The sequence below is a fragment of the Sander vitreus genome, chromosome 12, assembly GCF_031162955.1.
Source record: "Sander vitreus isolate 19-12246 chromosome 12, sanVit1, whole genome shotgun sequence".
Lineage (NCBI taxonomy): Eukaryota > Metazoa > Chordata > Actinopteri > Perciformes > Percidae > Sander > Sander vitreus.
This window is the reverse complement of record NC_135866.1, coordinates 14,261,196-14,282,532: the sequence shown is the minus strand read 5'-3', so window position 1 is coordinate 14,282,532 and position 21,337 is coordinate 14,261,196. Positions and strand designations below refer to the sequence as shown.

Here is a 21,337-nt window from a genome sequence, read left to right as displayed (position 1 = left end):
AGTATTCAACAAACTATTTCAGTGTCAGCTTTCTGGGGCTCTGCCCTCCTGCGGCCGCAGACACACAGGCAGCTTCTTCTCTGCTGCAGCTGATGATTTTTCTCCTTTTTTTTTGTTCCATTCTCACACAGTTTATCAGGACCTTTGATTTTACTCTGCAACAGACTTGAAATGCCAGTAAGCTACTACTTGAGAAAATACTTATACAGTAAAATTACGGATTTAAAAAAAACAAACTACTAAAAATGTAGGAAGTACACACAAAAACAACTTTGTCACAGTAACGAGAGTAGCCTAATTTGCTACCTTCACCCTAATTGACAAAACGTAAGTGCACTTGAATGCTATTTTGAAGGGGAAAAAACTAAATTGTGCACTTTTCTTTTGCATAATTTTATCATTACCATGTATTTAAAATATGTAATTAGCATACCTGAAATATTAATTTGAGTAAATTGAAGTTCTATTTTAAGTAGGCCTATGTCAATATTGACTGCAGATACTGTAGCCTATTTAAATATACTTATTTAGAATTTAATGTCAATGTTTTAAGTTGTAGGCTTATAGCTCAAGAAAGCAATAGTTTGGCACTTTTGGAAATGCACTTTATTTCGCTCTCTTGTCAAGAGTTAGAGAAGATCGATACCAATTTTACAATGGAAAGTGGTATCAATCTTGGATCAACACTTGAGTAAGAAAGCAAATTAGTGTATTTGAAAAAAAGAAAATGTCAAGCTATTCCTTTCAGTGTCAAGTATATTTCAAGCTGTAGGCCTACTGCTTACAAGTACATAAACAGTATGACAAAAATATCACCGTTTATTACAGAAATTATAGCACACTTTAGAGTACAATCAAAATGCTTTTTTCCCCACATACGAACATTTGAATAACGTGAAATTGTGATTTGAGTACTCTTTATGACATGCAAACTGACCTTCATGTGTTAAATCGGTGGAATACATGAGAAATAAAATCCACCACAAGTGAGCCATGTTATAAAAGGTCTTATTTATTCATTTATTATACAGCATATTTGTTAATAAAACATCTGCAAAAAATAAAATAAACCTCCCTCTCTAGATCCTGTGTTATGGGTATATGCAACGGAGAAACATTTTAAAGCACAAAAGCATCACTCAGACTTTCTTTGCATAGACTACACCACCATTAGTTTCCCTCAGACACTTGTGTCAGCTTAACAAGCCCGCACGGTACAAAGCACTTTACTGACCCCATTTAATTAGCTATCCTCTAGAGTTTACTTACCCATGGGCCTCTACTGTTTGGAGTCTACTCTGTAAATGGAAGGTAAGAGCGTGACTAATTGCGCTAATTGACCTGAACTCTTTTTTGAATATGATAGTTTAGTTTGTCACTTTGCTGCATTTATAAACAGTTTAATACAGACTGAAGTTTAAAGGGTCATCTTAAACCTTTGGAGGCCACAATGCTATATATTTTTGTTTTCTTTGCAGGTGCGTTTTCTCAATTGTCAATAAAAAGTTGTTATATTTACAAGCTGAAGTAAAACAAATAATCCAAAAATACACCCAAGCTGATTGTATTCTTCAGAATTGGTCCATTTAGTAAATGATGAAGAGAGCACAAGGTTATGAGCTCCATCTACCTGGTCATCTCTGGTGATCAAATTAACAAGTGTCATAATCCCTACAAGTAATCGCTTTAATTCATAATTCTTTGAGGTCATTTGAATGTCAGTGTTTATTTACATAATCACGTTTTGAGGAAAGAAATGCTATAAATATTATGGAAAGTGTTTTCTTAGCATGTTTAGAAGTTGTATTGTCAGATAATAGTTGTGTGGTGGTTAGTGATGATCAAAGTGTCATTCTTTCATCCGTACAAGAAAAACTACACCTTCATACAGCCTTTCTATCCAGTAATCCAGGAAAGAGTCATATTCTGACCTCAACCTATGGGTAAACTTCATATACAGAGAAACATAAATGAGGTTACTCAGTATATTCATACACAAATACATCCAAAGCGTTCATTTAATCCAACCAAAGCTGCCAGCAAACGTCTGTGTAATTAAGTGTTGTCAAAATGCCGATTCAGAATCAGATTTATGTTGCCATTTAGCTTTTAGTTGGACTCTCAATTAAACTCCAGTGGAAATTAAATTGTACTAATTCAAGTATGACTGTAGGTAAACAATTTAAACTCAAAAACACACAAAGAAATAGAAATATAGAAAGCCTCATCATATCCAGTGTCCAGACAAACAAGAAGTTCAAGTCATGTACCGTCTGACGTGGAACAAAAAGGCTAAAATCTGATTTGTTTTAACTCTCCAAATCTTGAATAAACTTACTTAGAAAAGCAGACTACCTTGGGAAAAGAACTGCATTTTTCTTTGTGATGTTTTGGTCACCATGATATCTGAGGACAAATTCACTTAAAAACATTTTCAATCACACATTTTGTGTCCACAGCGTCTTTGTGTGAAGTTTCCCAAAGTAGAGGTTGATGGTTAGGTCCACAATTATTCCAGAAATCCTAGGAATCTGAAACTTCTACCAAGATATCAAGTATATACCTCTCAAAGAGGTCTTTTATTCCACCGATGTCCACCCTTAATGTCGTGATTTGAACATGTTCCAGTTCTCCTGTTCACCACTTTAGGCCACGGTCACAATTTAAGTGCAGCATCCTTTTAGAAGGGCCTGTCAGGTGGTGTATTTGAGTTTAAGTGTCTGTGAATTACATGAGATACTGGAAAGAGAAGGAAACCCAGTGGTAGTCGCGGTGCCTTGGCTCTCCACAAACATCGGGTCCAGACAAGCGACTTTGGCAGCAAAAAAAGCATGAATACAATGAAGCACAGCGAAGAGGTTTGAGAACTCCAGCTCCTGAAAGAGAGAGAAAAAAATAATAATAAATACTCCAGTCAAATGCAAATAATTCATTTTCTATGACCCTGTTGCTTTGAAAGTCTTGTTGAAAAACCTTTTCCTTGACATGCATCTTTAAATATGTCTCAAAGTGAATTACCTTAGCTTCAATAGATTTGGAGTCTTGATTTTGGAATAAAAACTTGATCTTGCTTTTTCCATCATCAGATGATCCTTTTAGTTGGGAGAACTTGTATCTCCACAGGACCGCCTGAAATGTAGAAATTACAAAGAGTATATGAGTCTAACATTAAACTTTAAACAATTAAAACACAACTATAATTCTTTATTTTCTGAATGCCTTTTTATGTCACTATTTCATGAATAATTCACATTAAAAATCCACGTAGACCCAGTGAGAAATGGGGCACGTCAGCACATCAACCAGACAGAACTTGTTATTTTTGCCAAGGGGAAATGTAACAAGCCACAGTTATTTCACCCGATATAGCAGGGCTTCAGTGATTCAATTAGTGTTGATCTGAATAAACAAAAGCAGCACATTAAGCCAGTTTCCTCAGGTAGACAGCTGGCCATGCTTTCACATGAATATGAATCTGTAACTGTTCCTGCCACTGTAATACTTACTGTGACATCAATCTGATTAATTATGGCATAATAAATAATGTGTAACATACCATATACAAGCTGTCTCACTGTGATTTTTTGACAAAACAAATCTTTTACAATCAGAGCAGAAATTCATGAAGAGAGTTTTAACCTCTCCAGCTTTCCTTTAAAACCCAATTTGACTCTGACAGAGATGAGGATATCACAATCTCCTTCATGTCAATCACAAGCACCTACTGTCACATTATATCTGTATTGTGCCCTACAAGGAAAAAGTCTGTGTTAATTTGGTTTTCTCATATCCTCACGAGACTGCATCTGCAATTCTTTTATTTTAGTTAAAGTAGGTGTTACATTTAAGTGCTCTATTTATTACTTTATGTAACAGCTGCAGATACTTTACATATTAGGATCCCATGTAAAAAAATAAATAATAAGACTTTTCAAAAACATATAGATACATTAAAAATCCAGTATTATAATATATAATAAAATAACAATGACCGCAGCCAGTCTCCTGTATAATGAGCATTTTTACTTTCAATAAGAGCTCTTTTTTAATATGTTTTGAGTATTTGATTTGTTCTAGATATTGGCACAAGATTTTTATACATGAAATGATGTAAATACAGTATCGAAATTGTATTTACATCATTTCATGTATAAAAATCTTGTGTTTTAATTTTTTTAACAGTATACTCATATACTGTCAGAAGAAAACAATGGGCATGGGATGAACATGCAAACTCCACACAGAAAGACCCCAGCCAGCTGGCAGCTTCAAACTCAGAGCTTAAATAATTGTGCTATATATGTCTTGGTTCTGTCATCCTTTATTTTCCTTTAGTTTATATGTTCCAATTAAGTTTTTCTATTTTTATATTGTGTTTTATACAGGAACAATAAAAACTAGAGCCATGTGGAACATCTCATTGGGTCCTGAGCCAGCATATTACAGCTCAACTTGTCGAACAGAGTTATAGTTGTGCTGTTTCCGATTGAAACTAACTCTAACATGCTTTTTGAAATGTGCTAATAGCAGCTTTTAATTAGAAAGTAATCCCACCCAGTGTATTGTCTGTGATTGCAGTTTACATATGGATTGCGTTTTGTGCATTTCTCTCTGTAAACAGTACGCTGGCAACATTTTTATCGTCCTTAGGGGACATTGTTGCTTTACATTGCAGGAATTAGGGCCAAAATCTTAGAGAACAATATGGCAGTGCTTGTGTCCTGCTCATTCACATAATGTGTACCAGTGGAGTAGTCTGCATGGCTCTCAGACTTGGGGAAAGGCCAAAATGAACTGCAGGAAGGAGTGAGAGGTTTGACCTGAGGGAGGGGGACCAGCCGTCCAAACAAATGTACTCATACTCCCAAAATGCACACAGTGCAGAATAAGTTAGCAGCACTAAAAAAAGAAAAGGGGAGGCTGAAGCATCGTGATTAGTTTTATCACACTGTGTACAATACAGCTGTCTGAAATCACCCACGAAAAGATCTCCCTTTCACATTTGTATTGATGATAAAGTAGTGTCCCACACTCACCTTTGAAGCTGCATCAAAGCACACAAAGCCATTGCTGAAGTCAACTGTCAGTCCCATAAGGTGGCTCTCCATGATACAGGCATACGTTTTACACTACAGAATAGAAGAACAAGATGTTACCCACAAGAGCTACGCAAGCACACAAAAGCCTCTTTTGCTCTGCTGAAAATGCCACATGAACGTTATCAATCTCTGCACTAAAACGACTGAGCTGGAACTGTGTGCTAGATTAAAATCATCACAATTCCCTGCACTTTGCATACTGTTTAGGTGCAGACCTGTATCCTCTCCACCTCCAGGAAAGTGGCCATCTGAAAAGCCTTTTCCCAGATCAGCAGCTCGCACTCCAGTTCCACGCTGAAGAACATGTCCTCCCCGCTCTCCGTCTGGACGCTGTAGCAGTGCTTCCTCTTGTCCAGAAGGTCATTATCCTAAGATAAGACAGTACGGCTGCCATGCTGATCAGGTACGGATGTGCAGAGTGACGTGGAGATAAGACAAAGCAACAGCAATGCAGTTTCCTGAAGCTAAGGGGAGGTTTATTTACTCTGACGAGAGTGAAGACTGCAGACTGCAGTTTTACTGTAAGAGCTCCAAACATACATGATGGCAATGCATATATATGCAAGCTGAACCACAGGTTGTTTTACCCTAATGTATGTTTGTTATGGCTTTATGTAACCTAAATGGCACAGTGTAATAGGTATGGCAGAGTACTTCAAACTATATCTGATTTAACATCTGAATCTACATGAATAGAATTACTAAAATTAATTGCAGATAGATTCTCACAATTAAATTTAAAGTGGCCTTGAACCTGCAGATAATGAATACAGTCTGAACCTTGAGTGTCGTGGGATTGAAGTAGAACACATGCAAATTAATCAGGGAGTTACGTATATATATTACATTAGATTACATTACATTACATGTCATTTAGCTGACGCTTTTATCCAAAGCGACTTACAATTGCTATACTGTATATCAGAGGTCGCACGCCTCTGGAGCAACTAGGGGTTAAGTGTCTTGCTCAGGGACACATTGGTTGATGTATCGCTGTGGGTGAATTAAGTGAATTCCCCAGTTTTCTACGTTATATTTGCTCAATGTATCCAGTGTGAGGGTTTGCTTCTCTAAATGTTCAAGAAATGAAACGGAAGCGGTTGTCTTACCTTTAAAATCTTGCACATTATCTCATACACAGTAAAGCTCTTCTCTGCTCTGGTCCAGTCCCATGTTGTCACCTGTTTGATTAGAAGGATGGCTTGATTAAAAAGGGAAAGAATACAGTCTCTAAAATTATTTTATACCCGTCTTATTCTATTTTAGCTGTTTTTATATTCTCTTTAACAAATATTTATATATTATTTGTTTTTAACTGCTCTTTCATGTTTTATGTAAAGCACTTTGAAGTGCCTTGTTGCTGAAATGTGCTACATAAATAAAGCTGCATTGCCTTTCCTAAAAGTAAACCTGATGCATGTTTTTGTACAGATACCTTTAAATAAAATTAAAATTGACCATTTCTGAAATCCCACGACCCCTGATTACTGTTGATACGCTTGTCAAGATCTTAGTTTACAGTTTAAAGTGTATCTATTGAGATAAAGCATTTTAAATGAGCTAAAACTGTGTTGGTTAATGATCCATGTAGCTATAGGATATATAGAAATGTAGGAACACTGTTCATGTATTGCAGGGTAGAGATAGTCTGACAAATAAAAATGTCATTAAAGTATTATTTGTGCTAACATAACCCTTAGAATGGTAGGATGGTACAGAAAAACAACTTGGACAAGCAACACGATAGATTTATGCTTTAATGTTTGTATCTTCTAACAGTAGCTATGCCTTATCTTTAGCAAGAGAAATGGATTTGAGGATAATGAATGATCATTGACTTTGGCAAACAAAACACTATCTCAGTGATTCTCAAAATGCGGTCCTGGGACCCTAGGGATCGTAGCACTCCGTCAGGGGGTCTGTGAAAAGTTTTTATATTCATTCATTTAAATGAGGATGATATAAAAACAAATATTTTCCTTTTTAAATTTATAATCGTTCAAATATTATGTTCTAATCTAACAATTCTATAACTCTTAGAATCTGTTTAATACATGTCTAATATCTTTCTAATACATTGTTCTGTCACTTTACTAAGACTATGATAGTGTTAAAACAAAATTCAATTCAAATTATTCCAAGGGAGGTCCCCACCTGGTATATTCTCTATTTTGTAAGGGTTCCTTGGCTGTAATTTTTGTAAAAACAATAATTTTAAGATTATGTTTTGGGCTTTTCCCACCTTTATTTGATAGAACAACTAGGTGAGAAAGGGGAGAGAGAGGGGGAAGACATGCAGGAAATTGTCACAGGTCGGATTCGAACCCTGGACCTCTGCGTCGAGGCATAAACCTCTCAGTATAGGTGCGCCTGCTCTACCACTGAACCAACCCGGCCACAGGCTGAAATTGTTTTTGACAACCGCTGCCATTTCCTTTGGAAGAAACACTAACGTTAGGTTTCTACTGTAGGCACAAAAGCCGGGAATGCTAACGTAAGGGGAACATTCCTCAAACTGCAGGTAAGTAGTCTTCAGTAATGAAGAAGCTTGTCGCATTGTCTAAAAGAGCAAGCTTCTATTTTCCACCATCCACTCACATTAGCATATTCCATTTATATCAGCACATTCAAGTTGAGCAGGCAATTTCAGTTTTCTATCAATCTTTCTCACCATCGACAGCTTATCCCTCTTGTCATAATCACTTAAGCGGTTGGCAGAATGTAAACAGATTTAATGATCATTCTCAATCAAGAGGAAGATCAATGCAGCACAAAGGATTATGAGTGAGCTGCTTCCTCTTTCTTTTTTAACAGGAAAGCTTTTCTCCCTCAACAATACATTACCTTGAAATGAAAAACAACACTCACACACACAGACGTTTGATGGTTTAAAGAAGTTAGCATGGTAGGTGTACACTTACAGGGGGTGCTGAAAACTTGAAGAGTGAGGAACCCCTCAAAGCGAGGAACTTTGGTGAATACATTCGGTCCTGAACGGAGTCCTGCTCCTTCTCGTCGACCCAGCCCATATAGATAATCTATCAAACAGTGAAAAAGAGACATGTGGTCATGAGGGATGCAGACTGTACAGGGGTCATAGGCAAAAGTAGAGGTGTATGACATGGAAGATACAAGCATATCATTTGATATCATGGGTGAACAGATCTATACCTAAAGTATCTTTACGGCTGATACTAAGCTTTGTTTTTGAGTGTCAATACTGGCATCAATAGGAACAATCAATACCAAATAAAATGCATGGCCTCGCGTTGGATCAAGTTTTGTGCTCTTGAAGACACTTCTTAGTGGACACTAGAGTCTCTGCTGTTGTTTTGTGCATGCATGCATGCATGCAGCAATCAGCTTATTAGTTCAAAGGATTCACACAATAAACATTTGCTATTTCACCATTAAAAAGTATCTTTTGTTTTATCATGTATGTGATTAAGTAATTGACTGACAAAAGTTATAAAAATAAATAAAAAGATGCCCACTCCGAGTTTTGGTTAATTCACATGATATTTGTGTTTGTGTGCAGTACTTACTTGAATAAAAGGATAAAATATATAACAACGGATAAACTATTTAACGGTACTTGTATCAAAATTTGTTGGGTTGTTTGCTTACATTGCTGGATCAAACCAGACCAACAGAGTTTAATAGTATTAATAAATAATGATTTTTTTTCTCCAAATTATAACTTGGTGAATATTTAGTCATGAATATTCAATTGTATTAAGAAATACTTGAGAAACAAAGTTCTCAGGGGCTTTAAAGATTAATGATGCAGGCACATTGGTTTTTGGTTTATCCAGCAGAATACTGTAAAAGCCTGACAAATCAAGATACTACATAACACTGATGCAAAATGATATAAGAATCCAATGTTATCATTTAGCAGTGCACTCTTGCTCACTGATTTTTAACAATGCCCACAATGGTCTAATACACATAATAGGTACTTAATACGTAGCTAAAACAATATAAGCAGTGTGTGGCACGGTATTTTTCTCTTGTGAAGCACTTTGTGACTTTGTCTGTAAAAGATGCTCTATTAAATAAATGTATGTATCGTTATATTGCCCACTCCTACTTGAAGGCAAATGGTATAAAGTTAAATGGGCTGTACTCGAAATACTGAGAAAAAAAAAACAGACGGCTATATTGCCTGCGCAGACCGTTCCCCCAATACGTGAAATACCTATTTTTTTCACGGCCGCATGCACTAAAACGTGGCCGGACCGACTATCAAAACAGAGAACAGATTAGCTTGGATCACACAGAGTGAGTGTGACTTCCTTTTCTGCTTAGGACGCCATTACTCCACCAGATCTTTACATAGCAAATATTTGTTTACTGCTATATTAATGTTCTGAATGTCAAGTACAGCCCCTTTAAGTAAAGGAGAAACTCATGGTCAAATGAAGAGAAAGAAAGCAAAGCATACACTTAAAATGTTATGATACATGATTGCAGCCAGTGTATGTCACCATCAGTAATTCAGTGTGATTGCAACCCAAGTAAAATGTTTGCTTTCTTTTCCGTTTGGAGTTTTTTGATGGATGGCAAAAGATTCAGGACAAGCAGTCTTGTCTCATCCTGCTTTATTTTTTAAAAGAATTGTCAAGTGAATTCCCACTCTTTTGTGCGGCAGAAATCAAAATAAATAAGTAATAAAGAAGGAACCCCATCGTCGCATTAACTCCATGTTTAGACTGAAGATGCGAGTTAACTGACTGAAGGCACTCAAGTTGTTTTCTGATCATTTCTCAGTGGATAGACTTAAATGATGCAAACATTCTCCTGATATGGCTGTGTCCTTTCTGTGACTGACAGACCTGGTTAGAGATTTACTTGTGATTTTTAAGATAAGGATAAAATACACAAATTAAAGTCAGTAAAAGCTACTCAGAGAAATATCTTACCTGCTGGTTAACTGGAAAATTGCGGTTAATCTTCTTTACCTGTTAAATTGAACAAGAACATCAATAACTCATTTAAATACATCCTGCTAACAATCAGACACCAATTACTGGAAGCATGTAAAATAGTTATGGAACCCCACAGGGACAATCAGTGACAATGTTTCTAAGAACTATGAATCACAGTATCCGTGCTAACATGTTAACACAGCACTGAAGAAACACTGTTAGAGCTATACTTCATTTATTCAACGCATGCAAATTACAAAATAAGATAGATAGAGTCATTTCCACAAGGACCCGAGGCTCTTCCTAAAAAAAAAAAAAAATCCATTCTTTCTGTGATAATAAAAGTGGGGAAACTAGCGAGAGAGCAGTCAGGCTTTAAATTAAAACATTTTGCTCAGATCACAGGTATCATTCACTCTTAATCCACACTATCAATATAACTCTCTTAGCAGCACTACACCAAATTAAGCCATCCTATACCCATCCACCTATAGAGATGAGAACAAGTCACAGCTGCTTGTTTTGAAATGTTACTGAAGTTTGGGCCAAGGGAGAAAACAGGATGTTTTTTCAGTGGAGGAGCTGAAACAAAACAGCCAGATAACAAGATGGTATACGGGAGCGGTGACAGTGGGTTTGTTCAGATTCAGCTGTTGGTTGTTGTGAACAGTCACAGTGACTGCAGGTCTAACCCACCTCTGACACAAACAATGAAAAGCTGTGGGGTCCAGTTCTGTTATTACAAACAAATCATGCATCTCATCCTCTACCCAAAAATAAGAACTTTCACTGGAAGTGAAAAGTACCAAAAGTCATTAACACTTACTCTACAAGTGCTGTACTTACAAAGAATTGCAGGTGCTGGTACTTGACTTATGTATTTCAGTTTTGAGAGACTTTCTAATTTTAGAAAAACATTGTGTTTCACTCCGCTGCATTAATGCTGCAGTTATTGCAACAGATGCACCTCCTTGTTCATTGCCGTTTTCATTGCTTATACAACAATATATCATCAGCATAAAACATCATACCCAATCCACTGCAGTTAAATCCTATACTGTTTTATCATATTTGCTACTTGTAGAGTGATGCAGCTGTTATTAAACCTTTGTCTAATCAGGTAAGTCCCATTACAATCAAGAAATCAAAAAATCGACATCCCTCAGTTAAAACAAGTACATTCAAAAACATTGAGATTTGAAAGCATGTTCCTAAAATGCCCCAATGGTACCATACTGTGGTAAGTTCATACATATGCCACATTTCTATGCCAGTAATTTGTACCACTGGTGCACCTTTTTTATCTAGATTCTGTACAAATGTTTTATTTTATTTTAGGAAAGGAATATATATTTACTGTTTATGTATAAGTACGTATACTTTTATGGTATACTGAGCATCTTTGGCACAACAATTTCATATTTTATCAATTCTTATCTCAAGTACTAGTTAAGTTGCAGAAGAACATTTTACATTTGTAGAGAGCAGAGTGGACTTCCTCCTCCATCGCTTAGAGAACTAGAGGCGTTTTTTTCATGACAAACGGTGTAATATTTGACTGCAATCAGCTCAGTTCAATGTCATGACAGTTATCAAATAGAGACTGAAGCTGCCCTAGAAGCAAAGAATGACCCTACTCTTAATTAGGTCCTTAATTTTCATATTTTTAGGTGTGCTATTTTTCTTCAATCATGTGCAAGATTCCCCTGTTTAATATGTGGAGCTCATTCATTTTAATTTTTTTTAAAAAGGGCTATCTATGAATATTTATTTTGACTTTTACAAAATGGGTAAAAATTTATTAACACAAGCCCCTCAAATACATTCCTTGGTTTTACAGTTTATTGTTTTTTTTAAGGTCTTTGCGGGACTCTGGCTGATCCTCAGCATGATACATCAATCAATAAATCACTTTATTTGTCCCAAAAGGGCAATTGGTTGTGCAGCAGCAGAAATGAAAACACAAAGCACAAAAACACATTGAAACAAATGACACATCATACAAATAAATAAGAGTAAACATGTGTGTAATACAGAAGCCCTGAAAGGCAAGGTAAAAAAAAAAAGTTTTACAGTTTGTGTAGAAAATATGAAATTATAAAATGTGTTATTATTTAGTATCCGATTGGTGCAATTTAGTTGAAAGAGAGCAAATAAAAGAGTTCTTATATGTGTTATATTGGTTTTTAGCATCCCTCACAGCTTTAGGTCTGTCTGTGTGTCTGCCACTGTGGTTCAGAATGAAATATCTCAACAACTATTGGATGGATTGCCATGAAATTTCATTCAGACATTTAGGGTCACTAGACGATATACCCTACTGAATTTGGACATCCTTCAACTTTTCTTTTAGTGCCACCATGACATTCACACTTTTCAAGTATTGAGATTCATGTCCCCCAAATTGTAATGTTTGGCAATCTCTTCACTTTTCATCTAGCTCCATTATCAGCTCAGAATCTTTCTGTGGTTTATGACCAAATATCTGCAAAACAAATGACATTACCATCAGCCTCAGATTAATTAGCAAATGTTAGCATGCTAACACACTAAACTAAGATGGTAGACATGGTAAACATTCTACCTACAAAACATCAGCATGTTAGCATGTCAATGTTAGCATTTATCTCAAAGCACCAGTGTCTGCCACACAGAGCAGCTAGCATGGCTGTATACTCTTGTTGCAACTCTTTTGAATTTTCTGTTATATTTCAATTAATTTTCTATTACTGGAAGCACATTCAGTCACAAAACAACTCTGTTATAAACTGAGGTGAACAGTGTGCTTATACTGTGTGCAGCAGGAAACGTAAAATCCAGAGCATCAAATAAAAGGATACACGACAACATAACATTCAGGTGTCAAAGACTGATCTACTTCTTTAAAAAAAAATCCAGGTCATTGTCTGAAAAGTATTGAAGCTTATTTATTATCACTGTAATGGTTTGGCCATATTAAAATCATATAGTCTTTAGGACATCTGAAATCTGTGTATCCTACACCCATCTAGTTTGCCAGCTCATTTACACACCTCAGTTAATGTTGAGGCCAGAGAGAAATACACTCTCCATTGTTGAGGCCATTCTGGCAGTGAGCGATCAGTGTTATGTTTAGTACGTCCATGACTTCGTCCACTCCAATCAACCAGGGCTCCATTATTCACCAGGGCGCACACACACACGGTAAAATTAGACACTCGATTTTGTTTGACCCACCACACATGATGGAGCTTGTCAACAGTATTTGTATTTGACCACCCTGCTGAGCATCATCACCCATCTCAAACATGCTTTGATTTCTTTAGAGCATATGCTCACAACAAGAGAAATAATACAACATTATTCCTTTGTTACTTGTGGCCTCTTTCTTTCATTATTGTATTACATATTATGTTGAATCATAGATTAGACAGTAAACGCATGAGTTTGGCTGAGGGGATAGTGTAGTAAAGCGCAACTGCTGTTATTGTGACCTTAGGCTCTCATAAATAAGTGTGTATTTTACTCCCACTGTGAAAAGACATTAGCACAGTATATGTTTAATGTCGTGACATTTGCAAAGGGCCTTTTAGACAAGCCACAAATTGAAAGTATTTTGCATTAACTCCTAACCCAACATGTTATTGGTTTACATGGGGGACAGCGAGAGGCAGCAGAGCTAACAAGTGTTATTATTTTATACTCACATTGTGCTTGGTGAGACTGGAAATGTTGCTCGCTATTGCCTGAAGCCAGTCCAAGCAGTCTTCAGCTGTGGGGAACTGTATAACTCCGCTGCACACTCCGTCCACAGCTATGACATGGAAAGCATTTTTCCTGAACGAAGAGAAAAACAAAAGATTATGGGGTGATTTCGCATTTTTTATTTAACGAACTACAAACAACACACTGACATAACTCAGAAAATCCAAGCACGCAGGAGAGATCCGAGGGGAGAAGATTTGCAAGCGTGCAGAATCAGGCTGAGTGCGAGGAGAAGGGCCAAAGCTGAGAGCAGGAAATCTGTCCACAGAACAACATATGAGTCCAAGCACAAAGTTTGAGCACAAGCAGAGCAAATCCAAGCATGAGCAGTGACCATTTGAGTGTGAGAGCAAGGTTTTGAGGGAAATTATTACAAAATCTGAACGTAATATCAGTGAGAAATGCTCTCAAATTGAAAGAATGCGCTCTTGAATAAAGATAGGAATATAACTCCATACAGGGGGCGCCAATCTGCCAATTCCCCACACAGTGAAATGATAGATAATAGAAAACTGCTTCGTGGAGCAGAGGATTAGCTTTAAGTTGATATGGTGACCTTGCTAGCAAACAGTTGCTCATTTACATATCCAGCAGTTGGATGTTTCTGGCCAACTGAATGCACGTTAAATACTACGTAACTCTCTTTTAAGCTCTTTTTAACTCCTGAGGGAAATATTTGGCCCTTTAACTACTGAATGCTCCACTAAGTTCAGCAGCTAGTCACTAACTGTGTCTGTCTGCTGTTTGGAGCTGTGCAGGTAGTGTACAGTGTTTGTTTTTTTTATAGCTTTTTTTGCCCTTTTGCTGCCTGAGCTGAAAGTTATCATAATGCTCTGTAAAGGGGAGCAGCAGATTCAGGTGAAAATTGTCTGTAGGTTCATCACTGTATGGCTTTAAATGTATCAACAACTTTTGTGCAATGTATTTGTTAATGGGCTAAAACATGCCAAACCACAAGTGTGGTCCATTAAGAGTCAATCCACAAGATTACTGTTTCTATCATCCACAGTGTAGCAAAATGAAAATGTATTTATTGACAGCTTAATGACTTATTACGTCAAGCATCCACTATTCAGTAGGTCCGTCTTCCTGCAGAACTCCTTTGCTTATTTAATTTTGGTTAGGGAAAGGAAAGGGATATCCTTAATAGGAGAACAAAATATTTTTATAGATGAAGGATGGCAGTCTGCTCTATTTGTAACCCCCTAAACATTTAACAAATGATCTTAGTACGGCAGGCCTGTAGGCCCATCTCCTTACAGGAAGATACCAGCTCTACAAGTGAGAACAGACACCAATGACCCTTCAATATGAAGTCCCCCAGCTCACCTGCAGACGTCAGAGCCCGGGTTGTACTGCGACAGGCGTGAGTGAAGCAGTGGAATAAGGCGCAGGTCCACCCATCTCTTCTCCCAGCGAAGCCCCGGGGACGTGGGCCAGGACGAGCAGGACAACGTGTCCTGCAGAAGTGTGAAACACTATTTAGAGGTGCTTGTGGTTTCCCACACTGCACATCTCAAACAATCGACATGTCAACAGTCCTGCTGCTGCTGTTGTTGCTGCAGGTGCACAGGCAGGCCGAGCGAGCGTGAGCGGCAGAGGAAAGCTGATTCACCCTCCTCAAAAGATAAAGATAGAGCATCCCGGTTATCAGCGAGTGGCAGTTGCATAGAAACAACTTTCTGGCACCAGGAATGCTGCTGCGTGGTTACAGAGGGACATTTAGAGAATAATTGAAAGAAGAAGCTAATGAAAAGAGTACCGTGTTGTTAGGATGGTAGTTCAAGTGCAGGCCGCTATCACACAGAGGAGAGGAGGTCCCACTACTGTGGTCGCTGGGGATGCCTGAATGTACAGCAAGGACACACAAAAAAGGCAAAAAAAAATAAATATTAAAAACAAAACATTTAGAGCAACACCTTCATATATTTCAAGGTTTCCAATTGCAGTGAATCGCAGATATCAACACAAAGCGTGCCACTTTGTTCTCCTCCAGTGTGGGCTCCTGCTTTGTGCCAATTTGTATTCAGTTGACTGGTAGGATGGCCAGTCAACCTGGCCTATATACGCGAATGAAAGGCTTTTATTAAAGCTTTCATGTCTGATGACGAGGCTGAAGCTTCCCCATGCAAGAGCAATCAATTGCACCACAATGAGCAATGTCAATTCTTTCAGTTTCGTCTTTAGCATCTTTTGTGAAGCTTGAGATGCATCCATTTCTCCCTCTTTCCCCCTCTCTTTAGCGAAGCAGCATCTTTATTTAGTGCTGCTTGTCAACATGAGTACACAAAGTCGAAAATTTCTTATTCTCAAAGTGGCTCTTCAGGCTCTAGTTTATTGTCACCAGGACAACCAATCCTCAGACTGACATTAATACAAGCTATAAATACTCTTGGTTAATTATTTTGCACTGCAGTAATGGTGATTAAAGAGTGTGTGTAGAGGTTTCTTACATGTGCAGTCCTCACACAGAGGCAGTTTCAGAAAGGCAGGAGTCTTCTTAAGGAAAGAGACAGTAAGAGTCACTTCTTCACCAGCATTTCTCAAAACCTGGACCTGGAAGTTAAAAACGCAGGATTATTTTCATTGAAGGAGATGTAAACTGTGAGGTTTTCTGATGATTGCTTGCTGTGATAAAACATGGTGTGCTAACGTCTGACTAAGATTGGAAAAGCCAAGATAAGAGATTTACACAGACATACACACATATTTCTTGCAGTTACATTTAAAAAAGCATGAAACAGAAACAATTGGCTTTGCATGTCAAAAAGATAAAAATCCTAAAAGGAAGAAAAGATCAGCCATCGAAGGAGCTGTTCCAGTGTAAGAAAATATGAGATATGAGATGACAGCTTACCACTTCCTCGTGGCGATAACTTCTAACGTTTATTCCATTTATCTGAAAACAACAGTAACAGGGTTACCCTAAATAATACTGCTGGCATCACATCACTGTAGCTGTATCTTCAAAATGATTAATGAGGCAAGCACAATAACTGTTATGGCATCTGCGCTGAACACTGTAAACAACAGTCTCATCCACAGTTGCCATGAATACAAAGCGTCTTTGGCTGGCTTGTAAATGTATCCTCTACATCAGATGAGCTGAGAGAGATATGAGTTTTGCTGGAATACATGTAACAAATGAAAGACTTGGGATGTGACATTTACCTATAGGGATGCAGTTTGGCACATAAATTATTAAAGATGCAGTATGTGTTCTTGTGTAGAGTAGGATGAGATGTGTAGACAAGAGTTTTGGCATTTTACCTGAAGGATGCTGTCTCCGATGAAAAGCAGCCCGGAGAGTTCAGCTGGGAATAAAAATCCCATTAGTAAAAAGAAACTAGAGGAGTCAAATGGACAGAGTTGGGAAACTTTTTTTAAAAACAATATACCTTTTTGTTCTTTTGATATTTTTGATATCACAACAGGGATTTTATGCTCTGCTCCACCCTAAGGAGACAAGGTATCACAAACACAGAATGAGTCAAAGACACTCAAAAGCAACACAATTGTCAGCGAATCCCTCAGCTATCGCTGTTATTACAGTTTGACAAGAAAATAATCATTATTGTGGTTTGACAAGAAAATTATCAATAACACTTCAGACTTCATTTAAAGCAGCTAGGAGGAGCAGCCTAATCAGCTGAGATCTAAATTACCTTGATGCTCAGGCCAAACCCTCCAATTGTCTGCCTCCTGATCGTTACAGTCCTCTCCTGGAAGAGATTCAGTTAGAGCAGAGAAATGAGTTCAGTCCAGTTCCTGTGGGATCTCTTACAACAGAGCAAGTGGGAAGGGCTGCTTTTGTCAGAACTTAAATTTAATCATAATGAAATAAAATGGTGCAAGATAAAACCTAAAAAAATAATTGATACATCCTTATTCCTTTATCATTTTTGGACATTTCTTTAATTCTACAAATTTTTGTACAAATTATTGATTATGAGCAACATTTATGTAAATTAATTATTAAAGGAATAGACATTTTGGAAAGTACGCTTTCGTTTTAAGTTTTAGTCCATGTCGCAATGACGTCCGTGACGTAACAGGATGTCCTTATTTTGGTAGTTTTTCATGACTTATTTTAAGCCAATCCGTGATGTTTTACTAACTCTAAGTATTTTTGTTGCCTAAACTTACCTAGCTCTGTTTCACAATGTTTACTACATGTTAAAAACTGCGCCAAGGCCACATAATTTAACCACCACTGTGTAAATATTTGGAAATCTATCAATAATGTTGTCTAGGTATGAGGATGTGTTGGCATAGACATGATGTTATGGACCTCACCTAACATTTGGCAAGAAAGAGATTAAGCGTACTTTCTAAAATGTCAAACTTTTGCTTCACACGTTACAAGTAGGACACAGTTAATTGCTTTTAACATATGTTTGATACATTTTGACGTGATTTTGCATACATTTGCAATATCCTGACATATACAAACTATTTCTTGATAATAATTTCAGCCATATCACCCAGCCCCAGCTACACAGTACATTGATGTTACGATTAAAAGTATTTACATCCATCCAATATGTGAGACAACATTTAGACTTTTTACAAACTAGTGATGGGTAAATGCAAAATGACAAATAAAGTGTTGGCTGGTGCACACCTGGTAGACAAGTACAAAGGAAAATAAAATTATACAAGGAAATTGTTAGATTCCTGCACACTGTCAGCACTAAGTTCATTGAAAATGCAATGCTTCAGTCACACTGTAGACCTCTGCCAGACAGTGACTCCACACAACAGAATCTTAATTTTCCACAGTGAATCAGTGTTCAAATTATGAACACCTGTGATAATAACATCATATCAAGACTATTTCAAGTTTGGATATGAAATTTGGAATTGTTGTTTTCCAATCCTTATTCATAAAAATATATTTCTTTGGTGTGTTTTTTATTAAATTCTATGGATCTTAGATCTCTGGATATTGTTTGTCTCAACAATTATTGATTATCTAATTGTCTCAGGTGTTCCGTGATTTGACTCCTTTTTCTAGCGGTTGTTGCAGCCTGTTGCTCTAGTATTAAGATGTTGTTGTATCATATTGGGAATTTGATACCTGACACTGAATGTTAATACATTTAGTGCTAACAGTGTGCAGGAACTCAACACTTTTTTATAAAATTTTAGTAACCAAGACTACAAATGTCTGCACTAGGACTTCCTGACATGCTAAGGTTGTATTACTGTAGCAGGTCTTCACGCTTTCTGTTAATAGTTATCATAATCATGTTTCAGAGGACACAAGCGCTTCCTCTATTTATCTTCAAAGATTTATCCAGCAACATGTTACTGAATGAATAGTTAAAATAACGTTTTGGGAGAGGTCATGGACTCTTCTTTTTTATTGGGAACAGTGAATTTATTATTCATTCACTCATTTATTCATGTGAAGAAAAAGTTGTCAGACATGATGTGTGGCTTAAAGATTACACTCTATACACCATGATCCACTCCAGTAGGTGAATCACTATTTAATAGCTACACTTGATTAATGAGGAATAGATTAACTGATGTAGATTTGTCATTGACATTCAGTGTCTCTCTGTATGTTGCTGTGCTGTAACTTTCATGTATTGTGCCGTACATGTTACTGATTTCAATATATGAGCATGCGAAGTGTGGCATGATGGCATTTGGTAATTATGAGATGGACTGGGTTACTTACACTTGAATAAAAGGGCTCTCCTGACACACAGATGACATCTTGTTCTTGAATGGTCAGAATATCTTTGGCCAAGTGTAGTCGAATATTAAACGGCTCCTCATTACCTTCTTGCATCAAATAAATCCCAGTCTTTGTCTGCGAACAGTCAGAAAGATAAAATCATTCATCATCCCTCCACGACTGAATTAACTGGCCATGAAATGAAATGTCGTTGAGAATACTCGCTGCAGGATGCATGGAAATTAGGATACAGAGTTTTGGCTGTTATTTTCTTTTTTTACTACTTTCCTTGTTAATGTTAATGTTTCAACAATTAACCATATTCAGCACTCTGAGTAATAATAATCACACATTTAGATACAAAAAACATAGGACAACTGCTGTATTATGGTTTCAAATAACAAGCAGACCCTCTAAGAAGCAGCTTTTTATAAGTTGTGTGCTTTGTATACATTCACGCTGAGAGAACACAAATCATCTCATTTGTTTTACTGCACGTGTAAGGCTGATGAGGATGATGGCAAATTAGGAACCTGTGAAATTAAGTATCTGGAACCAAGCTCACCCTCCACATTTGAATTTCCCTGCTTCATACAAGCAAGTGTGAGGACTGTGTCTGTTTCCAATGATCCATTAGAACATGCTAATCCGCATAAATTTGCATTCTGCATATCCTTCCTTCTCCCTGGCTAATTGCAATGCCTGCGCTGTCCTTGACTTAAAAAGGTCTAAATAAAAGAAGCACCTTCACCTGACAAGACTGCTAATAGAAAAGAAAGACACCAGTGTCAGCATCCTTGTCACCCGGGACACGCCGCTTATCAGTTAACAAGACAGTTGGTTGCACGGTTGCTATTTTAGACAGAGTATCTCAACTGCAGGTCAAACTTGAATGAAAATCAGTTTACAACTAATTTGTTTAGGAGCATATTATATTTCGTCTGTAATGAGTAATGTGAAGAAATGAGCCTCCGCATGCAGCTGCAGCGTGAGAATTGCAATGAGTTGGGCATAATTTCACATTATTTGAAGTAATGTGTGTGCGAGACTCATTAGCCGAGCAAAATGAGGGCAGTAGTGCCATAACTGTACTGTATATAGCTGGGTGAGACAGCGTCTCATGTGGTTGAGCGTTGTTTGACCTGTTGTAGCGCTTCCATTGTACATAATTAGACTTATCTCTGATTCTATTGTATGTCTATCTATTACCCTCACCTCCAAACATGCCTCTATTATTATCTACATAATCTATCTGATCATCACTATAATTTGTGCATAACACACTCAATTGTGAGCCAGGACGTGCAGGGCTGCTCTGAGGAGGAAGTCAGGAGGTGACGTAGTATAAAGATTGACAAAATCTGCGTAGGGAGGAGGTTGGGATGGATGGATGGGTCAAACACACACAGGGACTTTCACCTAGGAGACCACTGTTCGTGTCCCATGTGAAAGGAAGTCAACTTTGACTTATTTTAACCAATTTTATATTTGACCTCCTCCCCCTCTGAAAGCTGCACATAGTTTAGTGCAGTCCTGCAGTCATATGGGCTAAAGTTTGTTACCAAAGTAATTATGCTGAGGACTTGAGGTTAAATTTGAAGCAGCCATGTCATTTTAAAAAATTAAGGTAAATTACCAAAAGAAAACAGAAAGTCAGGTGCGAGAAGGAAAACAATCAGAGGGAAAGAAACTTGCTAGCAGTATATCAGAATGGTTTATCATTGGTATATAACTATATGATAGTTAGCTGATAATTGATGCAGCACTGGCCTCAGTTTGACAAACAGCCACAAAGAGTGGATCAACTGCAGGTCCATCATCACTATCCTCTCCTGTTACTGTGGCACAACACTTTGCACACGTGTTTTATTGTA

The 21,337-nt window shown here is 37.4% G+C and overlaps 1 protein-coding gene across 1 annotated transcript in view; it reads right to left on the bottom strand.

Annotated features, from left to right (window-relative positions):
- Positions 1 to 801: 801 nt before the first annotated feature.
- Positions 802 to 21,337, bottom strand: part of sntg1 (syntrophin, gamma 1) — a 34,067-nt gene continuing 13,531 nt past the window's right edge. Inside the window, exons 4-19 of the mRNA XM_078263709.1 lie at positions 19,464 to 19,598; positions 17,440 to 17,496; positions 17,173 to 17,230; positions 17,045 to 17,088; positions 16,632 to 16,673; positions 16,228 to 16,330; positions 15,537 to 15,619; positions 15,104 to 15,234; positions 13,717 to 13,846; positions 10,025 to 10,063; positions 8,021 to 8,137; positions 6,209 to 6,280; positions 5,315 to 5,467; positions 5,037 to 5,129; positions 3,019 to 3,129; positions 802 to 2,876 (exon numbers count right to left, since the gene is read on the bottom strand). Coding sequence (XP_078119835.1) covers positions 2,694 to 2,876; positions 3,019 to 3,129; positions 5,037 to 5,129; positions 5,315 to 5,467; positions 6,209 to 6,280; positions 8,021 to 8,137; positions 10,025 to 10,063; positions 13,717 to 13,846; positions 15,104 to 15,234; positions 15,537 to 15,619; positions 16,228 to 16,330; positions 16,632 to 16,673; positions 17,045 to 17,088; positions 17,173 to 17,230; positions 17,440 to 17,496; positions 19,464 to 19,598 — 1,551 coding nt within the window. The 3' untranslated portion in view covers positions 802 to 2,693. The remainder of the gene's footprint in view (positions 2,877 to 3,018; positions 3,130 to 5,036; positions 5,130 to 5,314; positions 5,468 to 6,208; positions 6,281 to 8,020; positions 8,138 to 10,024; positions 10,064 to 13,716; positions 13,847 to 15,103; positions 15,235 to 15,536; positions 15,620 to 16,227; positions 16,331 to 16,631; positions 16,674 to 17,044; positions 17,089 to 17,172; positions 17,231 to 17,439; positions 17,497 to 19,463; positions 19,599 to 21,337) is intronic.